The sequence below is a fragment of the Micromys minutus genome (genome assembly GCF_963924665.1).
Source record: "Micromys minutus genome assembly, chromosome: 13".
Classification (NCBI taxonomy): domain Eukaryota; kingdom Metazoa; phylum Chordata; class Mammalia; order Rodentia; family Muridae; genus Micromys; species Micromys minutus.
The window spans coordinates 38,599,458-38,622,975 of NC_137982.1; the positions used below are offsets into that span (position 1 = coordinate 38,599,458).

The 23,518-nt window shown below is 40.9% G+C and overlaps 1 protein-coding gene across 2 annotated transcripts in view; it reads right to left on the bottom strand.

The window, feature by feature from the left end:
• Positions 1-23,518, bottom strand: part of GRB14 (growth factor receptor bound protein 14) — a 103,693-nt gene that overhangs the window by 26,088 nt on the left and 54,087 nt on the right. For both annotated transcript variants that reach the window (XM_080928058.1, XM_080928059.1), the window contains one exon: positions 13,769-13,925. In XM_080928058.1, the coding sequence (XP_080784184.1) occupies positions 13,769-13,925 (157 nt within the window). The remainder of the gene's footprint in view (positions 1-13,768; positions 13,926-23,518) is intronic.

Consider the following 23,518-nt stretch of genomic DNA (forward strand, 5'->3'; position numbering starts at 1 on the left):
ATACCATCTATGGGGCTAGGAAGTATGGCAAATGGGAAGCAACTGGGTAAGGTCACAATTCTGTTTATTCATATCAATGTCAGTTACCCTGGAACAAGCAGTGTCTGAAAGTCACCAGGGTGTTCCCATGGGATGTGCTGGGTTTTTATGGTGTATCTTATTCTTCAGTAAAAGGTCAGGAAAATGTAATTATCAGATTTCCAGTGAAGAAAAGAAAATACCCAACATCTAAGAAAGAGATATGAACTCCTCTGTTCTTAACATGTTCCTAGGTTCTTTTTTTGGGGGGGGGAGAGGGGGAATCAGCATCTCAGAAACTCAACCCGAAGGCATGATTTGTAACATACTACAGGGAGCCCTTGTAAGCAATCACACTTAAATTCTTCAGAAAGGAGTTCATCTCAATGAATATAGATGAGTTTCAGTAAGTGTTCATGGACCAGCAGAATTCTGATCTTCGCTGGATCAGATACCTTTGTTTCTGTCTCACTGACTAATTTCATTCACTGCTTACCTTTCCTAAAACTCAGTCCTGGGCTTTCTCTTCTCTGTCTCCTCAACATGAAATCACTCTTTTCCCCACATGCACCCAGTTCCCTAAAGGGAAACCTCTGCCTAAAACTGCTTTTCTCAGTGCTAACAGATCTCCACATCCTTGAATACAATTTGTTGAAAGCCAAGGTTCACACCCTAGTTTTTCAAACCAGTAAGCATAGAATGATGATTCAGTGACTCTCCTATTACATATCTGGCTCTAAGTCCCAAAGACAAGAAAATTGAGATTCCAGAAAAATATTTGTACCTAAAAGCAGAAACAATACCATGTCCATGGGGTAGGGGGGTAAATATATACACACTGTAGAAAATCAACCTTAAAAGAAATAAAGCTATGATGTACACTGAACTAATAGTAATCCTTAGACTCTGTGCTAAGTCAAATCAAAAAGACACAAAAAGACAAACATTATATGTCCCATGAAAGGTACCAAGAATACTCTGATGTCCAGTAACAGAGAGTACAATGGTAGTTTCCAAGGCTGGATATGAGGTAAGAGAGAGCATTATTGTTTATGTAGGCAAGAGTTTCATTGTTGAAAAGAGGGTTCTGCAAAGAAATGTTGGTTCTATGGACTATGGTTCTATGGGGTGTGTGCTGCACATAATCCCACTGAATTGCATGCATAGTTACATTGATTAAGATGGTCAATTTTACTTATGCTATTCTACCTCAATGTAATCGTATGCCTACTATTCTTACAGTTATCTTCCTTTTAAACCTGGAAGTACATGTTCTTCTGAAAATCTTATTGTTGTGACTGTTAATGTCATTTTGGCCATAATCTCTCAAAGAAATATAAAATTACTAGTCCCTTCTGCATCTTTTTCTGTCTCCCACAATGTATCCTTTATGCCTGATATTCCCAACTATCAGTTGTGGGGCCTCCATGTGTCACCCAAGGCTATTCCCAATGTCATCATTCTAGTGAACCCTATCTTTTCTCACAGAACCTCTTAACTGATCCCTAAACTCCCAGCTATGCTTTGAACTCTTTACCTCCAGCCTGGACACCAGTGTCATGTCAGTTGCCCTAAACCATCTGTGCTCATGAGAATTCTGCCCAAGATGTATATCAATGTCTACTTCATGTAAGATAAAACCACAAGACCTCTCCATTACACCTTATCCATTCATCTCTCCTTTCTAATTCTCACCAAAGACATGCATGGGTTCAATGCTCTTCTTGGACCTGGGAGTTTGGAAATCAACAAATCCAGGGGAAGAAAAGGTTGACAATCAATCACATGTGGGCCTTTTAAAGATGGCAGTAAAGTTGACAAAAAAAAAAATGGAGCAAAAAAGACATAATGTTCTAAGAGCAAAGAAAAAAGTTCATTTCAGGTGGCTTTACTGAGAAGTACTTATTGAGAGGGTAATTTTCCAGCAAAGATGCCAAGGAAAAGGCCAGAGACAAACCCATGAAGCAGAGTAGAAAGAGAGCCCCTGGGGAGAGGACAAGGTTGGGATATTTGAAGCACAGCATCCAAGTTAGCAGGACTAATGCTGAGTGAGTGACAGGACAGCACCAGGGGAAGAGCTGTAGAGGTAGGAGAGACTGTAGGGCAGGGGTTGAAGCCCCACCCTCTTTGGACTTTCAGGACTTACAGGAAATAGCATGATGACAGGTTTGAATTGCATCACATATTCGAGTGTGAAACTGATTTTTTTTAACACAAAGTCTATTTAGGAGGTTAACTGGAGTTAACCAGAGCAGAGATGATGTAGTTGATAATATAATGTAGATGATATAAATGGTGTAGATGGTAATGGTGAGTTTGTTTTAAAAAAAAAATAAAAGGAGAAGAAAAAAGGAGAAAAGAGAGTGGGCACAATCTTGATAGATCCTGAAGGTCTAAGCAATGAGATCAGAAGGAATATTCCAAATGTGTGAAAAAGAACAAGTCAGGAGAGGCAGCAAGCTTCTCTGTCTACACTTGGAAGGATTGTATTAGTAAGAAGAAACTAGTAAACTGAGTCACAAGCAGGTGAGACCCAGAGATCAATGAACTCTATGGTGCAAAGTTGTATTGTCAGCAGTCTCAGAAAACTACTGACCTCTATTTGTTTTTCTTACAAACCTTAGCTGGTGCTTCCAAGCTAAAATGAGTGCATGCAGTATATACTGAGTGTGCACCTAAATTCTTTGTAACAGCTGGGAAAATATTCTGCCAGGGAAAGAAATTCAGAGAGACAATGATGATACATTGGCTAGCTTTCAGCAACCTTTCTGTCTCTGTACACTTCCCTTTTCTTAAATATAAGGAAGGAGCTTATTCAATGCCCTGAATATATATCAACACAGAGAAGGAAAAGCAACAGACATTTTCTTAATGGTTAAAATTCAATATAGATTTAATCAATCTTTGGCAGTTATAATTGCTTAGAAAGAATCATGATCGTCTGTTATCACATACAGGGATCCATTCATTCATGAGATTGGAGTTAGTGGTAACAGAATAATGAAGGAGAAAGAGTAGAGGCCCTTGGTCATTACCCATGACCCTCTCTGGCCTCCTTCAGGTAAAGGAGTGCTTTTGGGGTATCAGGGTCCCCGAAAGTTGAAATGTACTCAGTGGATTGAACTGTAGGCTTGCTTTTTTTTTTTTTTTTAATCCTCAAGAAGTCATGTATCAAACAGAAGCAAGAACCGAGGGCAATGCCAAGCTCACAGCCTCCCAGTATGGAGAAAGAATGGGAGAGCATCAAGTCCCCAGAAGGAAGATGCTAAAAAAAGACCCTAGGCTTAAAAGGAAGTGTGAGACAAGCCGCAGTTTCCAGGACATGAGGAAGACAGTGAATAAGACAAATACCTTGGCTGGGAATGAAGTTCCCCACCAGGCTGCTGAAAAGGTAAACGTGGCCTCAGTTTTCAAATATAAGCATTTCAAACCAAAGGTAACTCATCGGCAGAACTTGAATTATTGACCCCAAAAGAACAATCTGGACAGCACACAAATACTATAATGTTAAATTCTCTGCTGTTTTGAAGGCAGGAGATACGGGGTCCAAAGCTCATTCCAGTTACAGAAAGAAATTACAGCTCTGCATGTCTTAATCTGTGAGCATACTGCTGTATTTAATTTTTATAATAACCCTAGAAGAATGAATAATGTCCCTAAAGATATCAGGGCCTAACTCCAAAAACCTGCAAATGTTATCTTACATGAGAAAGCGTTTGCAGATGTCTAATGGCAAGCATATGGAGTCGAGAAATTGAGTTGGGCTCTCAATCCATCTATAAGCATCCTTGAAACCACAGACAGAAGGGGATTAGATATAGGCAGCACAGGACACTATGCATGTCTGTAATACAGACATGGGAAACAGAGATTATACAATAGGACTACAAGCCAAGAAACATCAGCAGCACTCAGCACCTAGAAGGATCAAGGGTCAGGACCCCTTTAGAACCCTTCCAAGGAACGTGACCTTCCAGAACTGTGGAAATGCATACCTCCATCTTCATTTCGATGGCTCATCAACTTTCTGGTAACCTGTTATGGCATCCTTATGAAATTATTATAATCTAATGAGCAAGTTTATGTTTCTGTTTTAAAGTTTGTCAACCTGCCCATGTTGACTGAGCCATCTTGCCTGACCCAAGCAGCTGGCCTCTCCTGCAGAGCACCGTTTCCTCCTGCATAAAAGTTCCTACCATAGGCACACTCCCTGCACCTCAGCAACTCCTGATTCTAGAAATAGGAAAAGTATGAGTCACTCTTGTTTCCTAGTTTTTATTATCATTTTTTTTTTTTACTTTCAAATGTGGCCAGTAAATATTTGCTAATCTTTTGAAAATAAACAATCACGTTCTGAATGTAAGATTAATGTTCTGAATAAAAATAACAGTCAGATTTCAAATCATCAAATCTTAACCTTCCTGTGCAAGTAATTTAGATCATTTGAGTTTGGAATGCATTTAAATTTAAATACAAAATTTTTTAGAAAAAAAAACAAGCTGTATCTGAATGGCCACCACAAATAAGAAACTAAAAAATATAGTGTGGTAGGTATAGTCACCGAGTAAAATGTAGTCTGGGTTTTGTTGTCAGTGTGTGCATATGCACACACACACACACACACACACACACACACACACACACACAGCCAGAAATTAAATTTGTAAAGAAAAGACAAGCAAAAATATTTCAGGAAATTTCATAGATCTACAGTACTGAATACTTTAATAGTGCAAACAGTGAAGTTGAAAAAAATATCCTCACAATATTAAGAAGAAAAATGGCAAAAAGGCTAACAGTGTATTTAAGAAAGCAAAATATATCTGTTCTATTCATTTGAAGAAATGATCTGCCTCAGGATCATATAGACAAAGCCAGTAAAATTCCACAGAGCTGAACTCAGCTATGTTTTTTACCTCATGTACAATGAAGATAAAGTTTTCTTACAGTGGGATTTGGCTTTTTTAAAAAAAATTGCCACGTTAGATATTCTTTATGCATTTGTAATTCGGCATCTCAATTTAGATGCACTGTTGCGAACCATCCCCCAGTCGATTTCACTCCACTAAGGACTACAGCTCCGGAGATCTAAATAACCCTGGCACGGACCACTGATGATCAGCTAATCACAGCTTTCGGTGTTTGCTGTCAGGGAGAGAGCTCAGTAAATACAGGCGTGAGTAGGCACAACGTCCAGCAGAAGGATACAAGGTGCTGAAGCGAAGTCCCGAGAAGAACACAGGTCACATGTAGAGAAAGGGAAACATTGAGGACACCAGCATGAGAGCGTAGGCAATGCCACATCCCTGTGACCCGGATGTAACAATGCAGAGAGCAGTTTCCTTGGCACCTAGTGAATTCTTCTCATGAGGGTCCCCCTTCATGTCCTAAGACCATGCTGGATTTCAGACAACTAAGCAATCATCTAAGTACCCCCATATTTTTAAATACAGAAAAAGAGCCCATCAACTCTCTAAAACATAACTTTGATATTGTGTTCAAAACCCAGAATGAACTCCGATCTTTGAGTCACCTTCAAGAAACAGGCCATAAATGTTGTTCGCACAGAAACATCTTATTTTAAAGGGCTTGTTTTCTGTTTTGTTTTGTTTTTTTAACTTCATAAAAATCAGTTTAAATACTCTGTTAAAATGTTACTAAGAGGCTATAATTGTAGCCATGGTTGGAATTATGAAATGACCCATACTGGCTCATGAGTTGGTCACCCTGTCTTCCAGTTGGTGGTGTTATTCTGGGAGACGTTGGAAGTGTTAGAAAGTGGTACCCAGCTGGAGGAAACAGGTCACTGGAAGCAGAAAGGTCATCTTGCCCCTGGTCCCTTTCTGTCTCCCTTCCTTCTCCACACACTCCTGCCGCCATGACAGCCTGTTCACTACTACACAGAAACATGAGAGAAAGGGCCGTGAATGGAACCATCCAGAACCGTGAGCCAAATAAAGGCTTCCTGCTTTAAATGAGCGGGCATTTAGTCAGAGTCCTGCAAAGCAATCAACAGGAACACGTGTTTAAAAACATGTTTCACTCCCCAATGCTATATTGCCCACCATTTTAAATGCCTAACCAATAACTGGTTAAGCCTATTAAAGAAAAAAAAAATCTTTCAGAAATTGAAAAGTGAATTATAATTACCAAATTTCACGACAGCCTCCAGAAGGGACTCGAACAGGGAAGAATAGCATAGAAGAGTTTTAAGTATTTACAACAAAAAAATGAGAACTTCCCATTTTACATTTTATTTTTGTTTCTAACCTAACTGCAGGGTCCTGCAGTTAGGAAAAGAAAATGCTACCAAGTAATTCTGTTTTCTGTTTAATTTTGAGAACTTTTTCTTTAAGAGAAAAAGAAGAGAAAGTGTCTTCTGAGACTGTTGATTTAAGTTCAAAGTCTTTTAAGAAACTTCAATCCTCCAAGAATGGAAGAGCTCACCTGTGACCTTCTGCCTGGATTTGTTCCCTGAATCCACTAAAAGCACCGCATTTGTGCTCAAATAGAAGCTGAGCCCCTGTTCTTCTCATCACTTGATAGGAGAAGAAACAAAGTGGCTTTTACCTGTAATGCACCCAGGAAGCTGTCTTCCTACACCATTGTGACAGGAAACTCCAGGCCACAAATGTCCCTCGTACTTCCCAGAGCTGGGTTGAAACCACCTATATTTTGTCAGTCTTAATTCCAGATCAAAATGAACTGCCTCTGAACAAGCAAAACAATACCTGAATCTGAGAAGCAGAAAATAAATTGGGGTCTCAATTTCTAAAGGACCCCTTAACCAGAGATTGCTACTTAAGACCACCAAGAACTCCTAAAAAAAATCTCCAGTCAGATTAACTCCCTGGGGAAAATTATGGCGTTTTACATTGAAGGCTCACAGACCTTTAAATTCATGTCTCAGCAAATCGAAATAAACTACGCATTATCTCAGATCCACAATGGCAGCTGACACAGAAGGACTCATTTTTCTTTCAAGGCTTGTGTGCATGCTACTTCCAGGAAGCAGGAAGCATATGGAGCAATTACTAACAGCCTCCAAACACTGCAAGCCACCAGGCACATACTCGAAACAAGGAGTAAGTATCCATCTCAGTCTGTGAATTCTGTGGGGTGTTTTCCAAGCCTCTTTCTTCACTTGACTTTGTAAGATGCACTTTGAATGACTGGATATAAACAAACACCTTACAATTCGGTACAACTGAATTCAAAAACCAACTAATTTGTCTTTGAACCTGGGTTAGGAAGACATAGGAATAGGCAGAGTCCTTTCTTTCACAGACGCAGTATCTACTTTTAAGAAGATCACTCTTAATATGGTTGTTTTTTAAAGTTATAGCAGCTAAGAAAGTGGGTCTTAGTCCCTGCTTGAGACTCCAGAGAGGTACCTGTGCTAAGCCTCTAGGGAACATGTTACAGCACATTGGCCATCCCAGTCACCCTCTCAATCTCCCAACCAGAGATAAGCAGAGACTATTCCTCCCCTGCTCTTTCTCCAGCTCTGCATGAGGGAGTATGTAAACATTTCTCATAGACTTTAGAAAGTAATGCATTTATACACGTTCTGTTCAAGCATCAATATCACCTATATATGATTGGTCACAATCAGTCAATTTTAAGATTTGGATTTTGTGGTTATTTGTACACACACACACACACACAGAGAGAGAGAGAGAGAGAGAGAGAGAGAGAGAGAGAGAGAGAGAATGAGATGGAGGAAGGGAGAGAGGGAGGGAGGGGGGAGGGAGGGATGGAGGGAGGGAGGGAGAGAGAAGGAAGGAGAGGGGGGAGGAGAGAAAGGAGAGAGAGGAGAGACTGAGAGAATGGTGAATATGGGTTCCCATGGATACCAGAAGATGGGGCATGGCTCAGGCTGGGCATGTGGAAAAGCAATAGGTCAACCTACCCCATGTCAGACACAAAGGATGACCATACCACGTGACACTGAGCATATGGTGGCAAGTGGCCTCCGGTGAGTTGTCAGTCAGCCTAGTCAGCCGCTGAAGGAAGTGCTTGCATTTACCTTGTTGGCATGAGCATTTTTTTTTTTAAGAAAAAGATGAAGGTACTAAAAATAACAGCCCTGAGTAGCCAAGCAGGTAGCCAGATAAAGAAGGTATCTGAGAATTCTAGCAGCACAAACAAGGGAAGAGACAACTAGCGCATGTGGCAATATGCCCCCAATCCACATAGAGGACTGAAGGGGCGCTGTGAGGAACATGAGGTGAGACACAGCCTGTGCAAAGTGTGTTAAGCAGGCCACACAAATGACTGTGCTGAAGCTATAGACTCAGGTCTACACCCAGACCTGGTATACAGTTGGGAATGGGCCGGCTGTGAAGCTACCACAACCCCTGAAGTGGGAGACAGCAAGACTTCAGACAGCTCTGGGAGCCTGTCAAAAAGCCCGGATGCAGTTTTAGTTGCAATGCTGTCCCTACTTTTTGCGAGTAATATATTTTCATGTTTGGGGACCGAATATGCCAGCAAGTCACCACATCTAAGAGGACAGGAAGTCAAGGCAAACGGTGAGAGGTCCAGCACATGTCCTGTGGGCTTCATCTAAGGTTCTGGGTGGTCACAAGGGCAGTGAGGACCCTGAAAACTGCTAAGTTGTAAAGAGCACAGAAGGGACAACTGCATATCGGCTCCAGCCAACAGGGAAGATGCTGAACCTCTTTTGTTTGAAAGATAAGAGGGGAGAATGTTCAGTCGTAGCTTTAGAGCAGGTAGCAGCGAGCAAGCCGCAGGCGCTGCACATCTCCTCCTGGCTTTGAGTGATGGTGTAAACATGACTGCACATGTAAAAATGGTTTCATTAAGAGCCTCTGGTCATCCATTCTGCTTATTAGAGCCACTCTACAGTAGTATCCACAATGGAAATCTCGGCTGCTGTAGCAACGATGCTAAAACACAATTAATTCTTTTTTTTTTTCCTGAAGACTGTGTAGGTATGCGCTCGAGGTATTGTATTAATTGCCGAGGCCTTCTACCACGGCTTCAATTAGGAATCCAAATGGGAGCGAGACAAACATGGTTCCCATTAAGTTCTAGAGGAGTTGAAACCGATGCCACACCCAACACACACACACACACACACACACACACACACACACACACACACACACACACACTCACCATCTCCACTGTGACAGCAGAGGGCTCCATCTGGAGAACGATACTGACATCCAGTGGCTACCAAGCAAAGTACAGAGTTAGGACTATCACAGTGTTGATAAGGTGACATCTGTAAAACTGCATTTTCAGAACCCTGTCATGCTATGCTCCACCGCTGGACAATTCAAAGACAGAAACCTGAATGAGGACATGTGTGTGCTTGATATCAGTGATTTAGCCAATTACAATTCTCAGGAGTATATATTTTGGGCACAGGATTTTGAGGCCATGGGGCTTTAGGGTGGCAGAAGCCACCCCAGCAACACACAGTGCTTCTCTTTCTTCACGATGTGACTCTTTTGTCCCCAGGATGAGTTTCTGTTTCTCCTGAGCAAAGCTCTCTTTCCCTGCATGTGATGGGTCTCTCCATAGCTGTTACCCGCCAAGAGCAGAAACTGTGGGTGTGCCCAGTCTCAGCCCAGCCAATCTGCAGCTGCAGAGACAGAAATTCACTCCCTGCCCCACAGTGGTTCCCCAGACAATGTTAAATGACAGAGAAAGGGTTGGGGAACCAAGTGGTAGGCCATCCTAAGTCCAGATAAAAACCTAAAGCCCCGTAGACTCAGTGGTGCCCAGCTCTGTCTTTTAATCCTTTAACTGACAGAAAAAAAGAACCTTCTAGTGAGCTGGCATCAGAATGAATCATTGATATTGGGTTCAAAGTTTCAAGGCACAAACACACACACACACACACACACACAGAGAGAGAGAGAGAGAAAGAGAGGGGGGGGGAGGGAGGGAGGGAGGGAGGGAGGGAGGGAGAGAGAGAGAGAGAGAGAGAGAGAGAGAGAGAGAGAGAGAGAGAGAGAGAGAGAGCTGCCTATGAATAGCTGCAAGAGTGTTCAGGAGAGGCAACTAGGAAAGGGGAGATTTCCTGATTTACAAGTGAAAGGAGAGGCCTGAAAAACCTCACAAACCATATTTCAGTGGGCTAAAATAGTTTATTCAACCGAATACAAGTAACAGCCATGCTAGAACAACACACAAACTCAAGCGTGCAGAAAGATACCTGTACCCCCAAGCCTGGGGGTCTTGAAAGAGGATGATGGCAAATTTGGGCCTAGCCTGGGTTATACAATGAAAATGATGGAGTAGGCAGAGAAAATACGTAGAGTCTTAAAATGATAGAAGTCCTCTCAATGTTGTGAAAATATTTATATTTAATTTGGATTCTCTCTGTTTCTTAATTATGTACAGGGAGCTGATTATTCTTGTCTTTAGAAATATTTTTCATGATGGGGAGTGCCTGCTCTTGGTACAGGAATTGCCTAATGGGCACCGGGTTCTGGTTTCTGAAATACAACCTTAACCTTTTTCTTTCTCCCTTCCTTTCTTGTGTGAGCACACACGCATGCATGCACAATGACAGATACTATACCTCCTTCCTTTTACAGCCTCTTCAGAGTACAAGCACAAACTCATTGCACCAACAATGGTTAGATGAAGAGATACTGATAAGGGTCTCCAATGCTGGGGAAGACCACAGACCATATCCCCAAAGACTATTTCAACCTCCCCATCTATTGCTAATCAATTAGTGCTCAGGTAAAATTAGCATTTACAACTACTTTGTTTGTATGTGTAGCCTGGGTATAATAGAGCCAACAGACAATCAATGCCATGAAGGTCTTAAAAAAAATGTCTTTCTCATAGCCTTTAACCTGACCCATAGCTCATAAATCCAGATAATATTCAGGTATTTTGAGTTTATTTCAGTAATAGCTAGAAAATGCCTGAAGTCATGAAGAAGTCATACATTCATAACAATGCCTAAAAGTTTAAATTTAGTGTGGAGCTCACAATTATTTCAAAGGCTATCTATTAAGATTTTGCATTTAAAAGTGCATTTCATTCCTTAGTATAGGTATTCAGCTGGTTTTCTGTGTGCATGGTAGCTTTGTTTACAGAATAAATTTTTTATTTCTGATATTTGAAGAATCTTCTTAAGCATAAATTATATTGACTACAATATAGCATGTTTTCAAAGTACCCTAAAATGAAAGAAAAAAAGATAAAAGTATAAAATACAGCATTTATATATTATGTTAATTAAGAGCTGAATAGGTAATGAAATTATTGGGAATATGGCAAGTATCTATTGGAAATCACCCTTCTTGGAGATTAAATATCAGGAGCAGAAGTTAAGCTCATCATAAGTGGCAATAAAAAAAGCCAATGTTTAATGGAGGAAGGAGATACCACTGGCTACCTTTGGAATTCAGGTATCCTCAAAGTGTATTTTGTGTTTCACAAGTATCAAAATCATGTTGCAACAATGCAGGTGTTTGTCCCCAGGAGTCTTCAGGACACTGTGCCAGTGTGTGGTATAGCAATTTCTTCCAAACTGAAATATCCCCTCCTGGAGAGAGGCTCTGGAGACTCAAGAAATAAACAACTTACAAGTGTGAGGATATTCCTGAAACTTACAAGACTCGTAAGCCCTACCCATACCCCACCCCCTGCCCCAAGGTCCAGGAAGCAGTAAACAGCTGAGGGGGGGGGGGGTGCTGAGTAGCTAGGATGACAGGAAGATATTGACCAAGTTAGCTACCTGGACCAGACTTTCTGATCTGTCAATTTCCTCACAAGGCACAGAGAAAATGTCATGATCTGCAGCTTTTCTATTATGCATCTGCCCACACTTCAACTCCTGTAAGTAACGCTGACCCATACTTCAGTAAGGAAGCACAACTCTTTGGACCTCTCAGTGTAACTTTAGTAGAATTGATACTTTGATTATGGCCAGCTACCTTTCCAGGATGAGGAGAATTTTGTGAACATGTCTACTCAGGAAAAGTAATACAACAGTGTATGTGTGTAAGCACACTGCACACATATAGAGGTGAGAGTATGGATCTGTCCCTTGTTCTTGTCATTGTCATCATTGTCTTCATTGTTGTTATTGTTAATGATGACCTCACATTAGTACCTAAAGCCTGCAGAGCAATCTAGATCAGCAAGCATCAGGAATCTCCTGTCTACATTTAGCTAGAAATGGGGTTAAAAATGCAAGCAACCACATCTGGATTTTTAAGTGGGTGTTTGGATCAAACTCATAGCTTCATGTTTATACCCCAGTCACTTTACAAACTGAGCCATCTCCCCAACCCCAGAGTCTTCTAAAAGTAGTCAATTAAAGACCTCTGTTGTTTTTATCTTTTTTTTTTTTTTTCAACTACATCTCATGAGGAAAAGGCAGAGCTCTCTTCAGAACTGGACCTGGATTTGGAATTATTTTTGGGATATAAACCCAAAAGCGAATGAAATAAAGGTAAAATGTTATGCTTCAGTGGTTATGCCAGAAAGTGAAAACTGTCCTGATTAACATAAAATTCCTCTAAGGTTCTCTCAATCAAACACTGGAAGTGATGTGGCTGTCAATAGTAAGCTATGAACAATCATTTGGATGACACCTTGGTAATAGTTGTATGATAAAAAGGGAAACAATTTGTGGCACCTTGTACACCTTCCCTCAAAAGACAACCATGAGACTTTACAGGTATTATTAAGTCGGGAATCTGAAATAACAGCTCTTCTATAGATGATGTGGGAAGCCCTAAACATTGCTGGGCCAAAAATAAATAAATAAATAAATAGGGACTCAACATACAAAAAGATGTGTGATGAAGAAGGACAATCAGAATAATGTGCTTTCAAGCCAAGGAATGCTGGTAGCCTGTGAGAAGCTAGAAAGACGCAGGGGGAATAGGAGAATATTCTATCCTAAAGCTTCCAAAGGAAGGACACAAACCTTCATTTCAACCAAAGGTATTTTTTTCATACATCCAGAAGTATTTAATGGTAAACTGAATTGTTTTAAACAACCAACTCCATGCTAACATGTCATAGCAACCATATGAAACTAAAGAAAAGAAAACTAAATGAATGAAATATCTCATCATAACTCACTCCGTCCTTTCTCATCTACTTAAGCATAAAAGCATTCCTTCCCACCTCAGTGCCTATGATAAGAAGAAAGTAGAAAATAAAATTGTTGCCAAACCCTGTTCTCACCCTAGAGGCCAATATACTGTTAATAATTAATTGAAAGAAGAGTTTTAAAACTCTTCCCACAATTAAGAGATGCATCCCCTTAAATATTAGAAAAAGATTACTATTTTTAAGACTTGGATATAAAAATGCTATTTATTTCTCTAAGAAAAAAATTAGAGCATGTGCTTCCAGCCAATTTACAAGGAGACCAAACAAAATCTGTTTCTATGACTTCTTGAAAGGCTTTCCTGTTTTAATGAGATCTCCCTATGAAATAACTCCATTTTTGGTTTCAAAATTGATGTATCTCCATCACGATTTAAGATGATCTTTTATGAGTACCTCATGATTTAAATAAAGGTGACATATCTGCAGCATTTCCTTTACATTTCATTGCATGCCTTTGTTTCTAATTTGTATCTTCTTTGTCCACAAATGAATGCCCCTAAATAAAACTAGAAATGGACTCCTCAGCATGATCTTTCTGCTTTTCTACATGGAAAGAAAGTCTTTGCCATGTAGTAGGTTGTGTACACATCTGGAGAACCATTAGACAGAGATCATGTGTTCTTACCTACACCTGTGTGAGACAGGTGCTCAAAAAGGGTCCAGCTGTTGTCGTCCACGTAGTGGTTCTTCAGGATCAACATCTGGCAAACGTCTCGGGCTGTGATGTCGCTGGGCACCTCTAATGCTCTGCTGGTTTCATCCTCGCTGTAAACTCTAATCACCTGTGTTTATGATAAGCAAGAAAACGAGTTAAGATATTCACACTTATTGTCTTGGTTACTCTTTTTCTCACAAAACACCTGTCAAACGCAGCTTAAAGAATGATGGGTTTCTTTTTGGTCCATAGTTCCAAGAGATTTTTACTATCCTGGTGGGATGTTGTGACAACAGGAGCAAGAAGTACCTGGTTACACTAAATCCATACTCAGGAAGCGGGGGGGGGGGGGGGGACGGAAAGACAGAGGGACAGAGGGACAGAGGGAGTAAGAGGGAGAAAGAGAGAGAGGAATGCTCATGCCCAACTCACACCTTCATAACTCAATCCAGAGCACACACAGCCCATGTAATAGTGTCACATCTTACCATGCCAGTTGTCACAACCTTAATAATTCTTCTGACATAGCAAAACTTTTGTTTCCTTGGTATGCTGAAATTACATTCACTGAGCTAGGATTATTAAAGAGTTAATAATATTCCGTTGTGTTCATATATGTACATATGTGAACACTGCAGTTCATGTGTTTAATTTCTTTAGAAATATCAGGTGCCATTTTTTAAAATGCTTATTAATATGCCTTCTTCCAGCATCAAAATGAAAACCTTTCTTCTGTTGTCTACATCATCTGGTTGGACAATGATCTACATCATCTGAGATGGCTTCTGGTTTCTGGGAGTTGGCAATTAACAGTGCTTTTGATTTCTACTTCTCATTGCTCAGTACCTTCCTATACACCTCTCAGCTGACCATGTGTCTTTTGAGACTTTGTGCAGCTCATTTCTTACTCTAATTGTTTTCTTCTATGGAGTTGCAAGAAATAGATAGTAGCCAGGTGGTGGTGGCACGATGCTTCAATCCCAGCACTCAGGAGGCAGAAGCAAGTAGACCTTTGAGTTCAAAGCCAGCCTGGTCTACAGAGTGAGTTTTAGGACAGCCAAGGATACACAGAGAAACACTGTCTTAAAAAAAAAAAAAAACAGCAATGAAAGAAGGGAAGAAAGGAAGGAAGGAAGGAAGGAAGGGAGGGAGGGAGGGAGGGAGGGAGGGAGGGAGGGAGGGAGGGAGGAAGGAAAGGAAGGATAAAAGCAAGCAAGAAAGGCAGGCCATAGCAGATATATGGCTTTCAAATATTTTCTATTCTATCTATTAGCTGATCCATTCAAAGGTCCTTCTTTAATAAGTTATCAAATTTGTTGATTGGGCATAAATTCCCTGTGTAATCCCTTGTGCACTTTATCTTACGTGCTGACTGAATGCTGTGCATTCACACTTTCCTTAGATACCAAAGTCTCTTTATTCAACAACTTCTGTCCTTTATGTATCATCTAAACTACGTTTCAGTCACTGCTCTCTCATGTCTTTACCTTTCTGGTCTATTAAAACTGCGATGCTCTTATTCAATATTCTACATTTTTCTATCCATATTTAGATTGCATAAATAATCCAATATATTTGGGCTATTCTACATTAAAGTATGACCATGAAACCCAGAAAACAGTAAAGTTATCTGGAAAGATATTCCCAATTCAGGCAGGGACTGGGTAGGTATTTGCTAGTCCTTCCTCCCTTTTCCCTCTTCCCATCAGTGTGGCCATGGACCTGAGTTTTAGTCAGCAAAACACAATCCCATGGAACAGTGAGTCTCCTGATCTGTCCCATAAAATTCTACCACATGCCCTGATTGTCTTTCACCACCCTCCCACGGAATGAAAACAACTACACAGGCCTTGAGAACAGAAAGGCTATGGGCAGAAGAAATCCTTGTCCCTAAATGACCTCAAGGACAATACCCCACTAGGAGTATCCATGTGAACAAAGAAGCAAACTTACACTCTTCGAATCAGAAGTGAGATACTAGAACACAGAATGGCCAACTTAGATAACACAACATTCATGGAGCTGTGCTGTGTGTATCAGAATTCCCAGGATCGATTATTATCGGGATTAAGTTAATAAGGTAAGCATGCACGTGGAAATGGAGCAGTTGTGTAGCTGTGTACACACACCAACATGAGAAGCAATAAAATGCAGTACAGAAAACATTCCTATCATAGAACTATCAGCATCCACACATGGCCAGTAATTCAAGCAAATGCAGTAGAGAACAATGTGCTAATTCTGTCCTATCACTTTTTAGAACATGCTTTATTATATGACAATGAGGTAAGCTCTCTCTCCCAGTGAAAATATGGCATAAGAAAAAAAATATTCTGCGTATTAATGGAAGGATATTTATTGAAAGGGTTAAAAGATCCATTCCTTTGATCCAACAAGTACACATTAAAACAAAAATTCTCATTTTTTTTTCTTTGCTAACATTATAAAATGGCTCTTAGGAGTTGAGGTAGCCAGCAAAGCATTATTTATAACCCTAATGTCATGTGTTTGACAATAAAAGAAAACCATAATATCTGCACAGAAGAAACTTGTTTTGTGAGTCTTGAAAACATTACCTAAAATAATTATATAAGAATATTTAGAGACAGGCATGGTAGCCCATGTCTACCCTTGTGAAGTACAGATGGGATGATCTGGAATCCAGGGCCAGCCTTGGATACAAAGTGTGTTTGAGGCCAGCATGAGCTGAGAGAGAGAGAGAGAGAGAGAGAGAGAGAGAGAGAGAGAGAGAGAGAGAGAGAGAGAGAGAGAGAGAGAGAGAGAGAGAGAAGAGAGAGAAACAGAAGGACAAGCAGAGAGATAGAGACAGAATCAGAATGGTGGAATGACAGAGACTGAGAGTCTGAGACAAACAGACAGACTGATAGAAAGCAATTAAAGCACTTATAGGACACAATGCAAGCTTCCTTGGCTTTGGATCTCAGCCTCTCATCCCTCTCCTTGGGGCTGTATCACTTGTTTTAGAAGCACCTTCCTTTATCCATCACCAGCTATGCTTTAATATGACAACTACCCCTCCAGCTCAGTGATGTTGGGCTGAAGTTCTGGTACTGGCTTTAGTGGAACCCCAGAACCCTGGGAGCCAAGCATCTTGAAATCAACCATGACATAAGCACTTATTCAGAGGCCAATGCTGTGAAAGCCAACAGAACTTGTTCAGCAATCATTGTATGGGGTCTCTTTTCTTCAGAGCTATGGTTGAGGTGGCTTAGACTGATCAAAAAGACACTGTCCTTGGGAGATGCCACCCATATGAAGAAAGCACATGGCAGTATGCTGAATGTTTGTGCCCAACACAGTTCATATGTTGTAATCCTAATCTCAAGAGTGATGGGATGACCTATGCTATGGCCTTGGAAGAGGGAGTGATCGTACTAGGGTTGTAGCTCTCCAGGATGCAATTAAGGTGTGATGACATGGGTCAGTCTATGATCCTAGAAAAAGCATAACATGTCCCTGAAAGTCAACTTTTCTGTCACATGTAAAAGCTCCACCTGAAACTCACATCTGGGTTGTACCTACAAAACAAAGCCAAAAGATTAATGTTTATTTTAGAAAATCCCTTCTATGTTCCACCTAAATTCTAATGAACTTTTTTAGTGTCCTCCCTTCCTGTTTTATCAAGCAGAAGTCCAGGGAGAGTGACTGAAGAAGGGTGGGTGAGCGGGAAAGGCCCCCTCAACCTCCTGGCCACCCCATGTGTTTTCTTACAGCAAACTCTCATTACCTGCATCAGAGAAGCCAGTTTCTCAGTTTCCAGCCCCAACCTCTATTTCAAAGAAGCTATGAAAATGCAAAAGTTTGAGACAGGTGGGAGCTAGGCTACATTGTGAATGGGGGCAAGGGAAGTACGGAGCAGGAAAAGGGCTGAGAAGAGAAGACCGTATCCACCCATCTAGAGAACACCATTGCTTCCTGCTGTTACAAATTTTCAAGATTAAAACATGTAAACTAAGAACCTCATTATTCTATAATATGTACCAATTATATCTATCACTAGCACATAGGTGCCAGAAAATTAAATTTCAGAAGCAATGTCAACAGAAATTTTTCTAGAAAGGGGCTTAAAACCATCTGAAATTTATGGAATACAAGTTATATTGATTTTAATAAGGAAAGAATACTTTGGTTTGAACTCTATTTCAAAGACTGATTTTGTTAAATTATAAACATTTAATGTTGGTGTTTTTCAAATGTACATTTTTGTGTATGTGTATTTATGTTCAGATATGTGTGTGGTATGTGTGGACACGTATGTATATAGGTGGTATGTATGTGTGTGTACATACGCTGTGGTATGTGTAAGGGTAAGGTGTCTGTATGTAAGGTGTATGTGGTATGTTCAGTGCATGTTGTGTGTGTGTGTGTGTGTGTGTGTGTGTGTGTGTGTGTGTGTGTGATAAGATTTCACCTAGGCCAGCTTTCCTCTGCAGTACATTCCTGGGGTCTCTGGAACCCACTTACTAATAGAAACTGTTTTATGTCACTAGTGCAGACAGGCATTGAGAACTCTGTTCTGTGCATTTCCTTTAAATACATGAAGACAGAAAAGATATATAAACTTCAGTTCTCGAGTGTATATCTGCCTCTTGCCAAAACTTTCCTATCTAAGAAAAAGAAATCAGTTCCTAACAGAAGTCATGGGACTGATGTGTGCACACTTAAGTTGTGATTCTTAAGCATCGTGGAAAAACAAGAAGCATGCTGCTCTTCAGAACCCTTAGAACATCATGTTAATATCCTGTTTGTGCTGCAGCCTGAAAGATAAAAAGGGCTGACATTTTTATAATCATGCTATTTAATGAAATATAATACATTTCCAGTTAAGTCCTCCAAATTCCCAGCTTGCTGTGTAGTGTGAAGAAAATAGGTCAAGAAGACTACTATCATTTGAAATTGTACACCTAAAGAAATTCTGCTTGGATACAAAGAATAGGAGTAGACTTGGCATCTCAGTGGATCGCACAGTTGAGTAACGAGTGAAACATGGCTCCGATGGAGTCTGTTGATAGCATCTCCCTAGCATAAGCAGACTGCCCAACGGATCCCACTGTAGATACAATGGCTGTGATGAGAAATCCTTCCATGTGCATGGAAGATCGACAAGCTGAACAAACTGAGCCCTCTCGGCCGTGGGAGCAGTGTACAGCTTCAAATCTGCTCGAACAGACAGACGTGCACTTGAAGCCTGAGAATCACGGGGCACAGTGGCGTCATCCTCACACAGTCTGGAGCGTCGGTGACCCTCTCCATGTACAGGAGATACCAGACTGTCTTTAGCGTTTAGGAGTTGATCCAGCAACAGCAACTCCTGCTTTTCCGTGCAAGGAGGGTGGAGGAAAGAGATTTCAAACTCCACCTATATTTCTCTTTAAGTAAAAGACACAACAATCGAGAGAAAAAATTTTTAAAAATGGTTGGTTTCAGAAAAACATTTGAGGGCCTTATAACCTCTAGACTCAGAGACAAAATACTTCAAATGCAAGCTGGAGATTGTGTCTAAACGAACCAAAATAAAAAGAGAGAGGGATTGAGAACGAGGGCAAAGCGCACGGACTTGCTCTCAGAACACTGTGGATTTCTGTGAAATCATGAAATTTGATCCTAAGAGTAGATTGTTATATGGAGAAGCCCAGACAGTCAGAGCGCTCTCTCTCTCTCTCTCTCTCTCTCTCTCTCTCTCTCTCTCTCTCTCTCTCTCTCTCTCTCTCTCTCTCTATCTATCTATCTATCTATCTCACTCCCCACCCCACAGATGACCATACCAGTAGATGCCAAGGGGATCCCCAGTCCTTTCCCCCTTCCAAGATGGATGCACGCTAGAGCAGTAGGGATGAGTCAGAATTGTCCAGTGAGTATTTGTCAAAGGCTTTCTAAACTGCCATCATGGGAAACTGATAAATCCTCCACAGCCCTGCCCTTACTGTCCTAACCTTCTTCAGAGGATAATAGAGAGAACACAGCTTGTCATGGTGGGGAAATGTCTGAGATCAGTCATTTAAAACAAAATTATAGTAAATGGAGTGAGAGAAAGAAACAGGGGAAAACAGAAAAGAATAATGTGTGGGGAATGACTGGACCCTGGTAACTCCTGTGCTGAAAATTCTGATTCAATTAATATTAACTAGTACTGATTTAAAATAATGTGGTAAACATATTTTAAATGGATCTTACTGCAATTACAATTATAAAAAATATTTAAGTTCCATCCTCTAATCCTATGTATTCATTATTTCTATCACTAACACATAATTACTAGAAGATTAAAGACAAGCAGTCCACAGCAGAGTTCCCTGAACTAGGACCCAAAGTAGAGCTTACTTTGTTTCTATCTCTCTTCTAAAGTTGTTACCGACTAAAGGAAGATTATAAAACACTTTCTGATGCTTCAAGATCTCTTGTTGTCTTTTAACAGATAGCAAATGTACTTCAATCATACGAATATTTTTATAGCAAGGTCAGGGCAGCCTTGGGTCTTCACATTCTTCTAAATAAGGAGTGCTGTGGCCAGAGAGAAGAGGAGACAGCACAGCGATTTTGAGTTAAACAAGCCTGTGTGTTTGCTTAAGGGGATGGAAATAATGCGCACATTAGTTCTTATTCCATATCTCTGCTTTGCAAACAATGAATCTCATAAACAACTCTGCTCCAACAGCCCCCAGTAGCTCAGGCAAAGCTGCTGCTTCCTGCACCCTTACTGTATTTTATCTTAGGTGTGAAATACTGGGGGCATAGCTTAGAGGCACCTTGTAACAAAGTCTTAAATCTGAAAGACATTTTTAACAGTCATTATACCCGAGCAGAAACTATGCAATTTTAATTAGCTACAGTAATTCAAGACATGCGCATGTCACTAATGTTGACTCTCAGAAACTGACATAACCAAGACCATTCCTAGCCCTGGTCTACTCTTCTGCCTCATTCCACACAACCTGCTCCTTCCTCCCTGATCTCAGCACCACTCCCACTCGTCCTCAGTTTCTTACAAGTGCCTAGCCCCTTCCAGAACACAGCACCCTTTGACGTAGTGCACCGACTGCTGGTACTATCTGGACTGTCTCCCTGCAACCAGACACACCATTACATCTATGAGGGACACTTCAATGGCCTTTCCAGTTTAAGGCCAGAATGTCTATTCCATGAGTGGTGCGCCTGTGCCATCAAATTTCAAAGCCATTTTTGCTCAGATTGTCACACAACCCCAGTCACAGCTGCATCCCATCTTCTCTCCCGCAGCCAGCAGAGCACGGGGCTCGCAATGGACAGATGAAACAGTTATTCTATGTTGAATGGAGTCATTGTTACCCCCATGTGAGACATTAGGGATTCCACAGCAACAGGACTGAGTCCGCAAGTTTGAAACCACACATGCAGACCAAAGAGAAACTATTAGCAAGTTTTCATAGAATTTCTCAGCTGAACAAAGCCCAATCTGGGACTTAAAGTGCCCTGTTGTCGGATTTGAGGTTACGTACAAAGTAAGGGAAAACTTGGGTGAGGCAAATGTTATGAGAAATGGCATTGAGGAGGAAAACAAATCAAAGAATAAGAATAACAATCAGACTGGTTTTACTTTAGCAAAACTAGTGAAGCTTCCCATTTGTCAGCAGACCAGGGAGGAGAAGGGTGATCTCACCCAGTCATGCTGAGCACCTGTTTCCCTTGGGACCACGAAAACGGAGAAGAAAGTCTACCACATCTGAATTATAAAGCACCTCTCTGAACTATCTGGGAATATACTAATAAGGTTGAAAATAGAAGCTTTGCATGGCTCTGCTCAACAGGGCAAGCAAAGAGAATGCTCCACAGCCGATGGTGATGGAACCGTCATGGAAGGGGGGTTAGCTACTAATAGCAGAAGGTCTTCCCCAGATCTTCTTCTCAGGGTTCACATAGTCATGTCCCTTAAGTTCCTACTGACCCAGGATCTTTAAGTTCATCCCTAATGTTATTTACTTTTAAGACTACAGGATGGATGGTTGCCAAACTTTCTGTGTAGGAGCCTTGGCTTAGCAGTCATTAGCCTGCTGTTCTGCTTCATTTTGACAGTTATGAAGAGTACCTGGTCAAAGTGAACAAACTCAGGACTCAAGAACCTGAGCAGCCAGGGGTCTAGCTCTGCATACTAGGCCCAGGATGCAATGGGAAAAGCTTTAGAATGTTTCAAATTAGTTTGCACACGGAATAAGCCACCCCATGAAGCCTCACCAGTGGTCATGTCCTATAGTTGACCTGGAAGGAGATTTCACATTGCCACATATGAAAATCTGGCTCATACATAGGTTCCATCCAAGGCTACCCCATATACATATGTGCACACACACACACACACACCAACACACACACACACACAGGCTTCCATCATAAGTTATGCCCACATACATATATGCACATACATACACACACATGCACACATGTGCATGAGAGAGAGAGAGAGAGAGAGAGAGAGAGAGAGAGTCGAGAGAGAGTCAGAGAGAGAGAGAGTCAGAGGGAGACAGAGAAAGAGACAGCAAGAGACTACATTTCTGTGATTTTTGAATCCAATGTATATTATAGAGGGTTAATTCCATGCTAACTTCCCAATGACTTCATCCTTGACATGTCTTGGAATAGTCAGTGTTTTAAGACACATGTAATCATTTAGGGTTAATTCTTCTGTACAAGATACAAACCTTCTCAAATGCTAACACTTACCCACACTTAAGGCAGAAACCACTGGTCAGGCTTACAATGTTATCCAGGTGTCTCCTTTCAGTTTTTAAGTAACCATTTATTCCCAGAATACCCACTCTATGTGTCTAAGTGGAAAAGCTCAGATCAGTTCACACAGTGAGAAAGAAGGACAAATGGAGATCAGTGGAGGCAAAAGAGTGTAGAGAGAAGGCAACGAACAAGAAGAAGACAGACATGGCGCATCTGGCTACGTCACATTGATGGAGGCAAACGTCATCCATTTATGCATTATTAGGAACTATTTATCTTTGTTAATTTTTAATTTTTCCCCATAATTTAATGTCTCAGAAACTTACATGAATCTTACCATAAAAGTTCTTTTGAAGTTTAATTGGAGGTGTATTGAATGACATTATTATGTAATATATAGTGCCAAACAGCCAATGGTATATGCTGTGTACGGTTTCTCTGTGATATTTACATGTTACTCTATAGATGTGCCCACCCCCAAAAAATCGCCTTACAAACCAATGTATATCCAGGCTTTAATTCTGTTTCTTTTAAATGTTTCTTGTGTGTCAGTGTGAAATGCATACTGTGCATATTTCTATTTAAAAAGAAAAAAAGCACAATGTTGTCAGAAAAGTAAGATAATAAAAGTTATTAGAATTCAGGATGAACAAATAACAAACGCCCTCATTTAGAAAGGAGGAAGTCAAGGCTTGTAAGACATGACTTTCTCAGGCACTTGCTCCCTGGCAGAGCCATGGAACCTGCATAGGCTTCACCTGGACACTGCATGAATTCCTCCCCCACTGCTAGTCTGGTTTCTGGGCCTGTAAAGCTGGTACTGCTCCAGGACACCGTCCATAAAAGCGTTAGTGGGCTGAGATTTACATCAGGATGTAAATGACACGGATGTCACAAAGCACCTGGCTTTTGAATGCCAAAGAGTTGTTTGCTTTTTCATTGTTTCCTGGGTGTTAGAAAGCATGCAAATATCAAAACAGCCAGCAGAGGGAGTCT